The sequence below is a fragment of the Eretmochelys imbricata genome, chromosome 3, assembly GCF_965152235.1.
Source record: "Eretmochelys imbricata isolate rEreImb1 chromosome 3, rEreImb1.hap1, whole genome shotgun sequence".
Taxonomy (NCBI): Eukaryota; Metazoa; Chordata; order Testudines; family Cheloniidae; genus Eretmochelys; species Eretmochelys imbricata.
The window spans coordinates 31,765,966-31,781,200 of record NC_135574.1 but is presented as its reverse complement, the minus strand read 5'-3'; the positions used below and the strand labels follow the sequence as shown (position 1 = coordinate 31,781,200).

At 39.4% G+C, this 15,235-nt stretch overlaps 1 protein-coding gene across 2 annotated transcripts in view; it reads left to right on the top strand.

Moving 5' to 3' along the window:
- Positions 1-15,235, top strand: part of ASAP2 (ArfGAP with SH3 domain, ankyrin repeat and PH domain 2) — a 166,377-nt gene that overhangs the window by 125,629 nt on the left and 25,513 nt on the right. For both annotated transcript variants that reach the window (XM_077812548.1, XM_077812547.1), the window contains exons 17-21: positions 731-920; positions 2,954-3,039; positions 3,242-3,357; positions 6,348-6,415; positions 6,966-7,079. In XM_077812548.1, the coding sequence (XP_077668674.1) occupies positions 731-920; positions 2,954-3,039; positions 3,242-3,357; positions 6,348-6,415; positions 6,966-7,079 (574 nt within the window). The remainder of the gene's footprint in view (positions 1-730; positions 921-2,953; positions 3,040-3,241; positions 3,358-6,347; positions 6,416-6,965; positions 7,080-15,235) is intronic.

Genomic DNA, 15,235 nt, shown 5'->3' with positions numbered 1-15,235 from the left:
ATCACTGAGGATATTGGATGTTCAGTTCATCATAACTTTAATACAGTAGAACCTCAGAGTTACAGACTCTTCGGGAATGGAGGTTGTCTGTAACTCTGAAATATTCATAACTCTGAACAAAGCTCAGTTCAGGCTCCAGCAGCTGACACTCCAGGCCAGGCTTCAGCAGCAGCTGAGCGTCCTACTCACCACTGGCATGAGTTTGCAAACTTGTCCCCTTCCCGGCAGAGGGGTGTGTGTGTGTGTGTGAGAGAGAAAATAGTGTGTCCCCCTCCCGGGGGTAAAAGCACATCCCCCTCCCGGTCTCCTGCTCTGCACCCCCTAACTAACGGTAAGGGGCTGCCCTGCTCTTGGGGTAGGGACAGGCAGCCCAGATGTGCCTACCTTTAAGATGCAATACAGGCACAGTATCATATTTGCTTTTTGCAAGGGGGGGAGGTGTCTTTGCTGCTACCTGATTGGTTACTTCCGGTTTCACATGGTGTCCGGTTGACTGGTCAGTCTGGTGGTCGTATCTTTGAGGTTCTACTGTATTTGTATTTTACACTGGATGTATAAAACAAACTGCATGTCATATATATGTATGTGAGAATAGGGAAGTATCACAATGTATGTGAAACAACCCTTCCCCAGAGTAGAGATTGTGTTTAAAATATTTTTGCCTGTTTATGTATGTGTGTCTGTAGAGATCCTGTTAAAAGTTTTAAAAGTAAATTATATTCAATTTCAGGAATGCAAGAAAAGATTATATTACGGCCAAGTATATTGAGAGAAAATATTCAAGGAAGAAACATGTTGACAATGCAGCTAAACTGCATAGTCTCTGCGAAGCAGTCAAAGCAAGAGACATTTTTGGATTGGTTCAAGTATATGCTGATGGTGTGGATCTGACTGAAAAAATTCCACTTGCCAATGGACATGTAAGAGTGGCAAATTTTCCTATCCAGCATTTTAGTAAGAGATGCAGCATGTTTTTATTAACGAAAGTGCCAACAAATAATTTTTGAGTAACTCACATAAGTCCTTGTTGTTGTAAGATGTTTTGTAATAGCAAAAGAAGAGAGCAAATGAATTTAACCAAAATTGAAATCATTCTTAATTTATTTTCATGATTTAAAATACACTATTTAAAAACAACTCAAGTCTGTTTTCTGTTTTATTTTAACCAGTTTTATTTGTCTTTTGCGGGGCGGGAGGGGGAGTTTCTATACACGAATATCTTTCAATATAGCATGTGTAAGGATATTGAAAATTTAACATTTGGATTCATCTGACTGACGTGCTAGTAGAGTTTCATTATTAGAATTGAAAATCAGTTTTTCTGGGATTATTTGGTCTTCCACATTTGTTGTTCTTGTAATCTGCTTAGGAAGAGATCTGATAATTGGACTGTTCAGAAAGTAGCCTTTAGTGCTAATGTTGCTAAAAGCAACATTAATTGACTGAAAAGCCACATAGAAGAATTGGAACATTAAAAAAAAAAACCAACTCATTTTTTGTGCTTGATAACTTCAAGCTTTTCTCAAAACACATTTGTAATTCTGGTTGCGGGGTGGGGGTTTAAATCAGAGCTTTCCAGTTTGATAAGAAGAAAGAGATAACTAGACTTCAGGCTCAAAAATAGATTCCTTTATTGTTACTAGAAAGAACTCTCCAAGTATTTTATACAGCTGTGAGGGACTTTTGTTTGTTTGTGTTCTTAGTTTTGTTTTAGTTAAGTTTTAAATCTGAACAGTTAGCTGGACAGCCTTTCTGGATATTAAACACAGCAAGCATCCCCCTTTGTAAAAGCCCATATCCAGAATTAATTCACCCTTTAGGACTCAATTCAGCAAAGCATTTATGCACATGCTTAAGTCCCAGTAACTTCAATGAGACTTTAAGTGCCTTGCTGAAGAGAGGGTGGATGAACGGGGGCCATAGCTTTTAAAACTACAGCTGGATTTTCCCACGGCAGGTTGGCACTCCTGTATGTACATTAACTCTTTCAGGTTTATGAAGTTGGCAGCTTGGTGTAGTGTAACTAAGCCTGGTTATAGAGTTAAAAGAAACACATACACAGTGGTATGAAGGCCAGAAGTAGTAAATGCTGCCTTTTGCCATTTTCACTTGATTTTAGATTCTTTTAATAGATTTAATTTGAATGCCAGAATGTATCATTAGATCATCTAGTCTGACCCTCTGTATATCACAGAGCATTAAATTTCACTCCAATAACTCTTTTTATTAAGCTCAGTAAGTTTAGTTGGACTAAAGCATTTCAGTCTTCAGGAGACTAAACTGTTATGTGTCATGGCCAGAGAACAGGAGAGACCAAGATGCTACTAATGCCCAAGGTTTCTGCAATGGCAGAGAATTGATTAGATGGGGTATGCCCAGATGATCCTAGCAAGTGATCCAGGCTGCCTAGGAAGGCAAAAAACCTCCCAAGGTCCCTGTCAATGTGACCTCTGGGAAAATTCCTTCCTGGCCCAAAATTTGGCAGTCAGTTTAACACTGAGCATGTGAGCAAGATGCATCAGCCAGACATGTAAGAAAAAGGATTCTTTGTACTACTTTGGACTGCTTGTAAAGTTTGCTGTAGAAAAAAGCACTCGTAAGCAAGACCAGGAATTAGAGACAATGGTTCAGATTTCCAACTCACTGATCCAGGCATAAACCAAGACTAATTCTGTTGATGCTTATGGAGTTACATCAGTGTAAAACTGGTGTGAAAGGAGAATTGAGCCCAATATTTTCTGAGATATTCTAAACTGTAAAGGTCCGGAGAAGAGTATTACGTTCAGACTTGTAGGGAAAATGTGATTTTTTTTTTTCTTTATCAGGCAGGCAGAAATCATATTCAGGAGTTGCACTGTTACTGTGTAAAATGTGTACAGTGTAAAATGTGAGACATTTTCTCTAAATATTCTTAGCAGATAGTCAAAAGAAACATTTGTTTTTTTAAATTTAGGAGCAAGACGAAACAGCACTTCACCTTGCAGTTAGATCAGTTGATCGAACTTCCCTTCACATAGTTGACTTTTTAGTGCAGAATAGGTAAGTGTATAATTAATTATTAAAATGCAACTGTTTGAGCTCTATGAAATAGTACTCCACATGGAGTTACAGTGGGGGTGAATTTGATGCAAAAACTTTAATTCTGTCTTTTGAAAATCTAGTTCCCCAAGTGTTTGTGGGAAGAGAACTTTATTAGCATGTGGCTAGGAAATTAATTTGAACCAACTTTTTCCCCCAACAGTGGCAACCTTGACAAGCAAACATATAAGGGTAGCACAGCTTTGCATTACTGCTGTTGGACTGACAATGTTGAGTGCCTCAAACTGCTGCTCAGAGGGAAGGCTTCTATTGAAATAGGTAAAAGGATAATGTGTACTTCATTTTAATATTTGCTACCGTTGCAAATGGTGTCTGAGAAAAGTGTAGCAATGATAAACGAAGATTAGTAATGTGTGTGCATTTCCCCCTTCCGTTGTGTAACGTGTTCTACTGTATAATATCTCAATTTTTTAAGAAATGTTTAAAATATTGATTTTTTTTTTAAATTCAAGTTTAAACAAAGCAGGGTGAATTGATTAAAATTAGCAATTTAAATCATCAAGTGGAAATACTTGAGGTAGAGCATCGATTTTAATCAATTTTCCCATTTCTATTTCCATTATTATCTAAAGAAAGATGCATTCTCACTGGCTGATATAACCGTTAAAACATGTTGTTTTGCAACTAAATAGAGCCTTTACTCTAATTTTGGTACACCTTTTTGCTACCTAGGATGGTACACTATAACTATATATATTTATTTAAGCAATTGTACAGCTATAACATTTTGAGGTTCAACCCAGACCAGTGAGAGGTTGTGTTGCCACCTGCCCTGTAACCCTGGGTGCCTAAAATGCTCTGCTGCGGCTCACAGCCCAGACACCAGCATCCAGTCGACAAGCATGTAGTTCTCTAAGTGTCTGTGTCCTGAGCAGCCTTGATTCAGTGGTCTAATCCCAGCAGCCTTTCTAAAACACACCAGCTCCACCCTGGTCTCCACCAGCCTTGGTAGTAATACTTGCAGGGTGACCACAATGCACGCCAGTCACAAATTTCCCCAAAACCATCTGTCATGAAGTATCCAGCCCTCTCCTGGAACACTGAGGGAAGTAATAAGGTTTGTTGCACCTTTAAAGAGACAAAAGTACAGCGTATTACTTTAACTTCAACAATCCTTTTTATTCAAACACAGCACTGAATTGGATTATAGTAAAAATAAAACAAGAGTATTAATAAAAGGACAATAAGTTAAGAGATGCCGAGTAGAAAGGATTGAACAGATTACAAACAAACCAAAATAAAAATACATTTTCTAATGGCTAAAACCTAACTTAACACAATATAGATTTTGCCCAATGTAGTTTTCTCACCATTCTTTGTCTAGCATGGCTGACCAGACCCAGTGGCCAGGCCTCAATTCAGAGCACAAAATGCTTGGTTCCTTTGTCTTAGGTGTAGGATAAAGATGGAGTCTCTCTCTTTCTCTCTCTCCCTCCCTTATATTCCCAAAGGAATTTTCTTTGTCTTACAAGTCAGGAAGGCCTCCTGGGAATTTAGTCTCCTGTGTCTTTCTGAGGTGCAGGAGCCATGTTAATTCTCTGTCTGTTGAGTTCACTCTCAGGATAACCTCGCTGGTTTAGCGTGATAGTTTTATTTACTTTTTATGTAAATGCACCTTCCTTGTCTCTGCCTGCTGACCAGGCTGGCCAGCCAAACAAATACACATTCCATTGTCTAGGGCAGACTGGGCTTATGCACTGATTGTCAGACACATTATCCATAACTCTTTGAACACACCCCATACATACATCATGCAGGAATATTAATGATGAGTGAATTATTAGTTTTCCAACGATGTCTTACATGCTACCTTTTAGTATGTGTTAAGTGTAGTGAGTATGTCAGGCCTGACAAGAGCTGTTGACAGAGTAGTGAACCATCACTGGGCCTCTGTGTCATAATAGCTTAATATTTCAGATTCTTATTAAATGTACATTTTTAGTATGTTAGAAAATGGTGAATGAAATATCGCTTATTTACTAGATGAACTTTTTGCTCATGATGTGTGTCAAGCTGCATTTGGATGGTAACTGGAATTTAATTAAACACACAAAAAAGCATATAAAATATATTTGTATTAAAACAACCTTAAATGTTTTGTATACATAAACTTCTTGTATCAAACCACATTTCACATTTATAACTAAATTATAATAAATTTAGGCCTTAACATATTTTGTATTAAATGCAGATTTCATTTTAAACAAGTTTACTGTACATTTATTATAATTTAAATACCAGAACTAAAAAATCCAATTTGAATTTAAAAATCCAATTTTTAATTTAAAAAAATTTATCCTCCCTGAAACAAAGGGCATAAACTAGTGTTTTTAAACTATTTTTGAAACCACACTATATAGCTAAAAATCTCTTTGTTTATTTGGCCTGTAAGCAGGCTACATAGTGGGGTTTTCTGGGAGCTGTAATAACTTACTATATGAAGCACAGTAAGTTATCACAATGAGCAGCAGCAAGCTAAATGCTGCGATGGTGACATGAGGGAAGAAGATCAGCTTTATAATAACTTAGTTTGGCTCACTTACTCAACTTAGTTCGGTTCGTTTCTTGTGAAAAAATCTAATATCGTTCTGGGATCAATTAACAGGAGCATCATACGTAAGATATAGGAGCTTATTTTCCTACTCTGCTTGGCACTAGTGAAGCTGCAGCTGGAGTACTGTGTCCAGTTCTGGGTGCCACACTTTAAGAAAGATGTGGACAAACTAGAGCGAGTTCAGAGGAGAGCAATAAAAGGTTTAGAAAACCTGACCTATGAGGAAAGGTTAAAAACACTGGGAAATGGTTAGCCTTGAGGAAAGAAGACTGAGGGGGAGACCTCATAATACTGTTCAAATATGTTAAGGGCAATTATGGAGAGGACAGAGATCAATTGCTGTCCATTTCATTGAAGGTAGGATAAGCTGTAATGGTCTTACTCTGCATCAAGGAAGATTTAGGTTAGATACTACGAAAATCTTTCTAATGATAAAGATTGTTAAATACATTACTGGAATAGGCTTCCAGGGAGGTTGTGGAGTCCCCATCACTGGAGGTTTTTAAGACTAGGTTAGACAAACCATCTGCCAGAGATATTCTAGGTATACTTGGTCCTGCCTCGAGGTCCCTTCCAGCCCTACGTTTCTATGATTCTGTGATTGCATAACTATAGGTTTACCTCATGTTTAATAATGTGCTCATGTCACCTATTACACACAGCAGTGTGACTTTCTCTTCTCACTGAATTGTAGCCAATGAAGCTGGAGAGACGCCGCTTGATATAGCTAAACGTTTAAAACATACACACTGTGAAGAATTGGTAAGTTTTGCATCTTCCATTATGATTTTGTTTTTATAAATAGAATTATTTTTGAACATTTAGTAGTTCATAGTGGGTATTCAGTGAGTATTTGCAGCACAGAAATACCATCAGCATCTGTTCAGTGTCCTGTAAGAAATGAATTGATGAAATCAATCCAGTATCTCCTTGACTGGTGTCCACCTATCAAAAACTGCCATAATAGTTAACTTCTTTGTTTGGCAGTCTCAACCGAGAAGCCAGTAATTGAAGCAAATAAGACCTGAGTTACCCTCTCACTCCAACACATGATTAAGGAGCATTGTTGGGTAGTGCAAGGCCAAGCTGCATCTGGTTTATTTGCTCTGTGGATAAACAGAAGATTTTAGTCTTCAGACTTGCCTGTCCAATAACTTTCTGAAGCACTAAACTCTCTGTTTTAAAAGACATAATTTGCACTTTAAAAGAAAAAAAAATACTGATTTTTATGTCTGTTCAAGGAAGTTATATTTTAACTGTTCATAACTACTGCACATGGCACTGTTACTAACAGACTACTGTGTTTCCTTAGCTTACTCAAGCATTATCTGGAAGATTTAATTCTCATGTTCATGTAGAATATGAATGGCGGTTACTCCATGAAGATCTGGATGAAAGTGATGATGATGTGGATGAAAAGCTGCAGGTTTGTGCCTGATACTATACATTTAACTTTACAAACGTATCTTTTAAAAATATTTGTATGCTTTAGATAAAATGTTACAGTGTTTCTATAGGTAAGGGTGCAGAATAATGCAAATGAAATTTCTTAATGAAAATCAGTGGTTTTGTTTCTAGATAATTTCCTGAATTATAGTTTGTCTGCCTTTTCCTGTTGGTTTTAATTACAAAACAGTTTAGTCTGTCATGATCAGATGGTGCCTTTGTGATGTAAAGGAGGGAAATTGAGGCATGTGGTGACTCCTCCTCTTCCCAAAGCTGGCATTTTAGTGATAGTCAGCTAGTGCAGAATACAATACAATTTGTTTCAGTAAATCAAGAGTTTTTGTATTTATGTGACGCATAGCAGAAGCCAACATCAAAGATAGGAAAGGTGCTTTCAAAAATAGTGATTCATTATAGAATCTTCACATATGTGTGAAATGTCTGAGGTCAGTGGCTCTGGTCTTGCAAAGAGTTACGCATGGGCTTCACTTCAATGTGATTAATCGTGTGCATTAAGTTAAGCATGTCCATTGGTTTTTGCAGGATTGGGGCCTTAGCTCTGAATCCTCTCCATAAAATGCATATTTTCCTTTCCATATTCTGAGCTGGTGTTATTGATGCTTTTAGGGTAAAATTTTCAGAAGTATCTGAGTGACTAAGGGAAGTGACTAAGTCTCATTTCAAAATGGAACTTGGGGCGAAAATGTTAAGGGTATTTAGATGCTAAAAAATGCAGATTGTTGCCTAATGAGATTTTTCAAAACAAGTCCAAACATCCATTGATTTCAGAAGCACCTAGGTGCCTAGCATCCATTGATTTCAATGGGAGTTAAGCACCCATGTGCTTTTGAAAATTCCTCTAAGTTCTGATCTGCAGCTTTAGATTCCTAAATGCCTTTTCAAATCTGACCCTTAGGAGTTATTGGGACTGAAGCTCCTAAAGTATCTGTCACATTAGAAAATGAGACTTAGGCTCTCAAGCCACTTAGAGCAACATTTTCAAAAGTGCCATTGTCACTTATATGGATGGTCCAGATGGCAGCGTGTGAGCTGGATTCAGCCTTGTGGGATTATTCAGTCTAGCCCCCAAAATGTGTCTGGCAGCCCCCAGCAGCAGCTGCCTAGAATGTGTGACAGATGTAGAGCATTGCAGTGAAATGTTGCATATGCCTGAGACCTGCTCTACAAAATGGTGTCGTCTGTGCGTCACAGCCCATAAGTGTGAGGTCATGCTGCATGGAGGATGCCATTTTGTAGAGTGGGTCTCAGGCATGTGCAAGCATGTCACTGCAAGAGAGGGAATGTAGCAGGCCATTGAAGGTCAGTGCCATCTCTTGCAATCAGTGTGGGGTGGAGTAGTCTTTATTAACCAGAACAACCATAACCAGCCCTGCACTCTGCTCTTCCTCCAATCCCCACACTTAAAGCCCTGGGTCCTGTGTATCTGACAGCACTCAGTGGTGGACGGCTTGGTTTTTCTCTCTACTGCAGCTGCCATATTCTTGAGTTTCTTCCTTCCCAATGGACACAAATGAAACAGCTGAATGAGCTACATAACAGACTGATCCTGATGTGCCCTGAGTAATTCCCAGCTCTCTTACTGAGCATAAGTTTGTCCAGCCTGAGAGGTCATGTGCAAGGTGAAATGGGAGAGAGAATAGGAAGGGGAGGGAGGGTGTGTGTGTGTGTGTGTAACCTTGAAAGGACAGACAGGGCCTTCTCTGCCAAGGGCTGGTGATGCTAGGATGCTCTCACAGGCTACGTGGAGTTTTTGCTCCTGCCTGAGCGATGGCTAGATTCAGGTGCCCACAGCCATAGAACACCCTGACACACATCTTGAGTCAGGAGTGGGAGGGGTGTGCAAACCATTTGAAAGAGCTCTGGTGGCACCCTGGCTTGATGTGATTTTTCTGGGATGTGGCAAAGACAAAGGACCATTTCTCCTTGGTCAACAACCAAAACATATCTGCGTACTGTGTTTGTTGCAGTATGTGGTCCATGAATTTTAAACACAGCACATTAAAAAGTGGTGCAACAGTAATCCCAGTGCAAAGGAACAAGTAAATGCAATTGCTGCAATTAAGAAAAGAAGAGTTGATGCAGAGAATAAAGCATTTCACACCAAGTGGATGAAACAACATGATGACTTGTTCGTTGAAAGTAATGGATAACCACAGTGCCTTGTGTACTTGCTAGTGATAGTTGTGTGGAAGGAGTATATCAGCCAACATCACAGCATGCTGTACAAAGCCAAATACGAGAGGTACCCTGAAGAGTCATGTATCACTCCTATTAAGGCCTTGGAGGAAAAAAAAAACTTCAAAGCAGAGACACACATTGATGAAATCTTCAACTGCATGACTTGCAAGTCTGACTACATTTTATGAGGTCTGCCTCGAGCTAGTAAGATGTAAAAAGCCTTTTAGGAATGGTGATGTGGTTAAAAAAGGGTGTGCAATCCAGATGGCTCGTGCATTTGAGGATGGAAAAATAGAAAGGATTTTGAGTGTTGTTGTCTCACCAAACTGTAGCAAGGAGGATAAATGACCTGAACGATAATATGTCCTCAAAACTCAAGACAGTTGCTGCAAAATATACGTACTTAGCTCTAGATGAGAGCATTGATGCCAGTGACCTCAGCCCACTATTAATTTTCATCTGAACTATTGATGAGGATTTCTCTGTGCATGAGAAGGTACTGGAACTAGTTTGACTCAAGTGTAGTAGAAAGGGGGTGGATATTTACAATGCACTTGCTTCTGCTGTGAGAAAATTGGCAGTTCCCAAGTGTCCTTGTGCATAGTCACAGATGGAGCCAAAGCAGTGACCATCAGTAAAGGTGGATTAGTAGGTTTGCTGAGACAAAATGGAGTTGAATGTCTTACTTACTCTTCACTGCATCATATACCACGAGGCACTTGGTGGAAAATCTGTTAAAATTAGACTTTGTGTTGAAGTTGTGTTCAATGTTTGGAAGCACATACATCTGCAAAAGGGCATTCTCAATAATGAAATGTCAAATCAAAACTCTGCAACAAGCTGGAGAGCGACTTCCTCTGCTGCTGTCTCTGACTTGCAGCAATGAATATTGATGTTGACATTGAGACATTAGTGCAAGAAAAACATTTTCCTCAATGTTTTCGCTAAGAGTGAGCTATTCTCTGACATGTATTTAATTTTATTACTACTTAACACCATTAATGTCTTAATGGCTAAATCTGAAACCTAAATAAATGATCTGATTCTAGAAACTGGAATTATATTTCTGTATGTGGCCCATGCAGTTGCCCCAAAATTAGCATCCAACCCACAACATTGAAAAGAGTGGCCCACCCTCATTTTATTTTAAAAAAAAAAATTAATTAAGAACTATTAAAGGTGATCTGCAAAGGATTTTTTTAAAAATGGGTTTATGCCCTCTTTTGCTTCTTTATGCTGTATAAAGAAGACCTGAAAGGCTTTTGGGTTTCAGAGTGGTATCCGTGTTAGTCTGTATCAGCAAAAACAATGAGGAGTCTTTGTGGCACCTTAGAGGCTAACTCATTTATTTGGGCATAAGCTTTCGTGGTCTAGAACATGGAGTGGAAAATACAGTAGCAGGTATATTTATACAGAGTACATGAAAAGATGGGAGTTACCTTACCAGGTGTGGGGTCAGTCTAATAAGACAATTAAATTAACTGTAGAATATCAGGGGAGGAAAAATCACTTTTGTAGTGGTAATGAGTGTGGCCCATTGCAAACAGTTGACAAGAAGTCATTGAGGGTGGCCTGTAGAATGTGGGGTCAGAGAGTTGTCTAGCAGCCTCTCGTTCATATTCCGACCTATTCATGACAGCACAGCACCTCCTTTGTCATCCTTTTTTATTATGATGTCAGAGGAGTTTCTGAGGCTGTGGATGGCTTTGTGTTCTGCACGGCTGAGGTTATGGGGCAAGTGATGCTGCTTTTCCACAATTTCAGCCTGTGACCACATTCTACAGGCCATTACCCTCTGAGCCCACTGAGGATTACCAAAAGAAACTACACCATCTGCTCAAGAAACTCCCTAAAGATGGACAGGAACAAATCTACACTGAACACCTCTAGAGCCCCATCCAGGATTATTCTATCTGCTACCCAAAATCCATAAACCTGGGAATCCTGGACGCCCCATCATCTCAGGCACTGGCACCCTGATAGCAGGATTGTCTGGCTGTGTGGACTCCTCCTTAGGCCCTACGCTACCAGCACTCCCAGCTATCCTCGAGACACCACTGATTTCCTAAGGAAACTACAATCCTTTTGATGATCTTTCAGAAAACACCATCCTGGCCACTATGGATGTAGAAGCCCTCTACACCAACATTCCACACAAAGATGGACTACAGGCCGTCAGGAACGGTATCCTCAATAATGTCACGGCTAACCTGGTGGCTGAACTTTGTGACTTTGTCCTCACCCATAACTATTTCACATTTGGGGACAATGTATACCTCAAATCAGCGGCACTGCTATGAGTACCCGCATGGCCCCCACAGTATGCCAACATTTTTATGCGTGACTTAGAACAATGCTTCCTCAGCTCTCATCCCCTAACACCCTTACTCTGCTTGTGCTACATTGATGACATCTTCATCATCTGGACCCATAGGAAGGAGGCCCTTGAGGAATTCCACCAGGATTTCAACAGTTTCCACCCCACCATCAACCTCAGCCTGGACCAGTCCACACAAGAGATCCAGTTTCTAGACACTACAGTGCTTATAAGCGATGGTCACATAAACACCACCCTATACCAGAAACCTACTGACCGCTATATTTACCTGCATGCCTCCAGCTTTCATCCAGACCACATCACATGGTCCGTTGTCTACAGCCAAGCTCTAAGATACAACCGCATTTGCTCCAGTCCCTCAGACAGAAACAAATACTTGCAGGATATCTATTAAGCATTCTTACAACTACAATACCCACCTGGTGAAGTGAAGAAACAGATTGACAGAGCCAGAAGAGTACCCAGAAGTCACCTACTACAGGACAGGCTCAACAAAGAAAGTAACAGAACGCCACTAGCCGTCACCTTCAGCCCCCAACTAAAACCTCTGTAGTGCGTCATCAAGGATCTACAACCTATCCTGAAGGAGAAACCCTTAATCTCACAGATCTTGGGAGACAGGCCAGTCCTCGCTTAAAGTCAGTCACCCAACCTAAAGCAAATACTCATCAGGAACTACACACCACACAACAAAAACACTAACCCAGGAACCAAACCCTGCAACAAACCCTGGCGCCAACTCTGTCCACATATCTATTCAGGGGACACCATCATAGGGCCTATTCACATCAGCCACACCAGCAGGGGTTTGTTCACTTGCAAATCTACCAATGTGATATATGCTATCATGTGCCAGCAGTACCCATTTGCCATGTGCATTGGCTAAACCGGACAGTCTCTATGCAAAAGAATAAATGGACACAAATCTGATATCATCAGGATTTACAACATTCAAAAACCAATCGGAGAACACTTCAACTTACCTGGTCACTCAATAACAGACTTAAAAGTGGCAATGCTTCAACAAAAAAACTTCAGAAACAGACTACAATGTGAAACTACAGAACTGGAATTAATTTGCAAACTTGACACCATCAAATTAAGCCTGAATAAAGACTGGGAGTGGATGAGTCATTTCAAAACCTAATTTTACCATACTAGTTTCCCCCTACTGTTACTTACACCTTCTTGTCAACTGTTTGAAATGGGCCACCGTCATTACCACTACAAAAGTGATTTTTCCTCCCTTGATATTCTACGGTTAATTGAATTGTCTCGTTAGACTGACCTCTCACCTGGTAAGGCAATTCCCATCTTTTCATGTACTATGTATAAATATACCTGCTACTGTATTTTCCACTCCATGCATCTGATGAAGTGGGTTCTAACCCATGAAAGTTTATGCCCAAATAAATGTGTTAGTCTCTAAGGTGCCACAAGGATTCCTCGTTATTTTGTTGAAAAACTTTTGTTAAGTTAGGTAACTTTTTAAATTCTTTTCTCTTTTTTTTTTCTTTCTTTCTCCCTGCTATGTTTTACCTTAGAAGTTTCTGACTAGAAATCCTGTCCCCTCTTGGTAGCTAAACTTTCATTAGTTTAGCTCTTCCAGTATCACCATTTCATTAGTTTTCCAGTCATTGTATAGTCTTCCAGCTTAAATAGGACCTATATTTCCAAAGTTAAAAATAAATTAAAAAACAACCCTAAACCAAAACTTTTCACACCACCTTTATACATCATAAAGAAAGGGAAGGGGGTATAAGCCTATTGTTTTCCTTTGCTGGTCACCTTTAAGGAATGTCTCGGCAATCAGATTGTTGGATTAGCTGAATAGTTCTTGCCCTGTCATTCTGAAACAAATGTCTCCTTCACTGGAATATCACTTCTGTTGGGAATACTGTCTGTGCAGAATTCTTATTCTTGGGTCTTGTCTCCTTGGTGCAGGAGAGATGAAACTTCTCTAGTGCTTGTGATTTTTTTGACCTTTGACAGCAACATTAATGTCATAAAGAATGAACCAGGTCCCTTACTGACTGTTGTGTGCCAGCTCCTACAAAGTATAAATGCTACTTCCTTCCCTTCAGTTTCTCCTTGACTGTCTTCAGTGATGGAGTCCTTTGCAATAGATTGGGGTTCATAGGCCATTTGCTGCAAGTCTTCATTGGATCCTGATAAGGTTTTGTCCTTATTATGTGGCATTAGGTATAATAGCCATATTGCTGTGTAGAATATCCTTTTCCTGCTATAAACCTTTCTTTCAGCCAGCTCCATTATGGTTGTTAAACACTTTAGATCTTCTTGTCTGTTGTGTCCATCCATTGATTGCTTAATTATTTTGAAGGCTAGAAGTTTGTTATATCAAGTGATTCTAAAGTAACAGAAGGGGAGAGGCTTTCATATTCTAAATGAAGGTGTGAATTAGTACAACTGGCTGTCATTCATGTCATTTTGATAACATTTTTTTTAACCAGTTGGGATGCTGTGCTTTGAATCATGGATATAGGGACAATAGCATATGTGTTCACTAGACTGTGGGTATAAATACCTACTTGGCCTGAATGCAGTTGCTAAATGGCTCATTTTATTTATACCAACAATCTATGCAGCTGTGTGTTTATCTAACCTTATTTTTAAAGGCATATTTATACTCTTGTTGATCTCTGGAATGTTACAACTCAGTCCTGTGCTAAACATATGAACCCATGACTCCGTCTATTACAGTTATTATTAGAGAACAGTAATTACCAATGACTGCTGTTACAACAGGAAAAATAAGTCTGAAATACACATAGCAAACAGATGACTTGCGGCAAAACTCAAAGTGAACTAATTAGGGCACATATTGATAGTGTGCACACGCTGATCAGCAGTCCCTCCCTCCCTCCTGTCAAACTCACCCATCTCTCTTTAATTCTTCTATGAATTGGACCTGCTTCCTCTTTAGTAAGCTGAAGAGAGCTGGCGAGAGGCTTGGACTCCTGTGCCATTCTTGCTTATGGGTAACATTTTCAAAAGTGTGTTAGTTGCATAAGAGCCTAAGTCTCACTGAGTTTCAATGGGACTTAGGCACTTCTGAAAATGGAACTTGCGTTCTAAGTCATTTAGGCACTTTTGAAAATGTTATCCTATATTCTTATGGACCAGAATGCTTTACTGGTCTAAATCGGAGGATTTGTATTATTGAAGGGAGTTACCCTGCTAGGTACATTCATAGACTATTGGGCGAAGTATTTTTCTTCCTTTTTGAGAGTTTGGTTATTAATGCTGTCGTGGTTATGCTTGTTCATCTTTAATAACTGTAAGATTAAAAGGTAAAGTAAGGTTTTTACATAGGCCTGAGTGATATTTTGCATAAGAATATGGAGAGTAGTTTTTAAAGAGTATTTGTATTCTAGAAGCATTTTTTAACAAAGGAGTTTCTAACTTTTGAGTTTCACCTTTGTTTGAAGTGGAAGAAACCTTGTGCATGTAAACATAAGTAAGGAACTACCCTGCTCCAGTTTGTAAATCTTTAGTCTTTTGTCCGAACGGCTCACAACAATATCTTATAATTATTAGAATAGTGGTTGTCCCAGAGCAGCATAGACATCTGAACATTC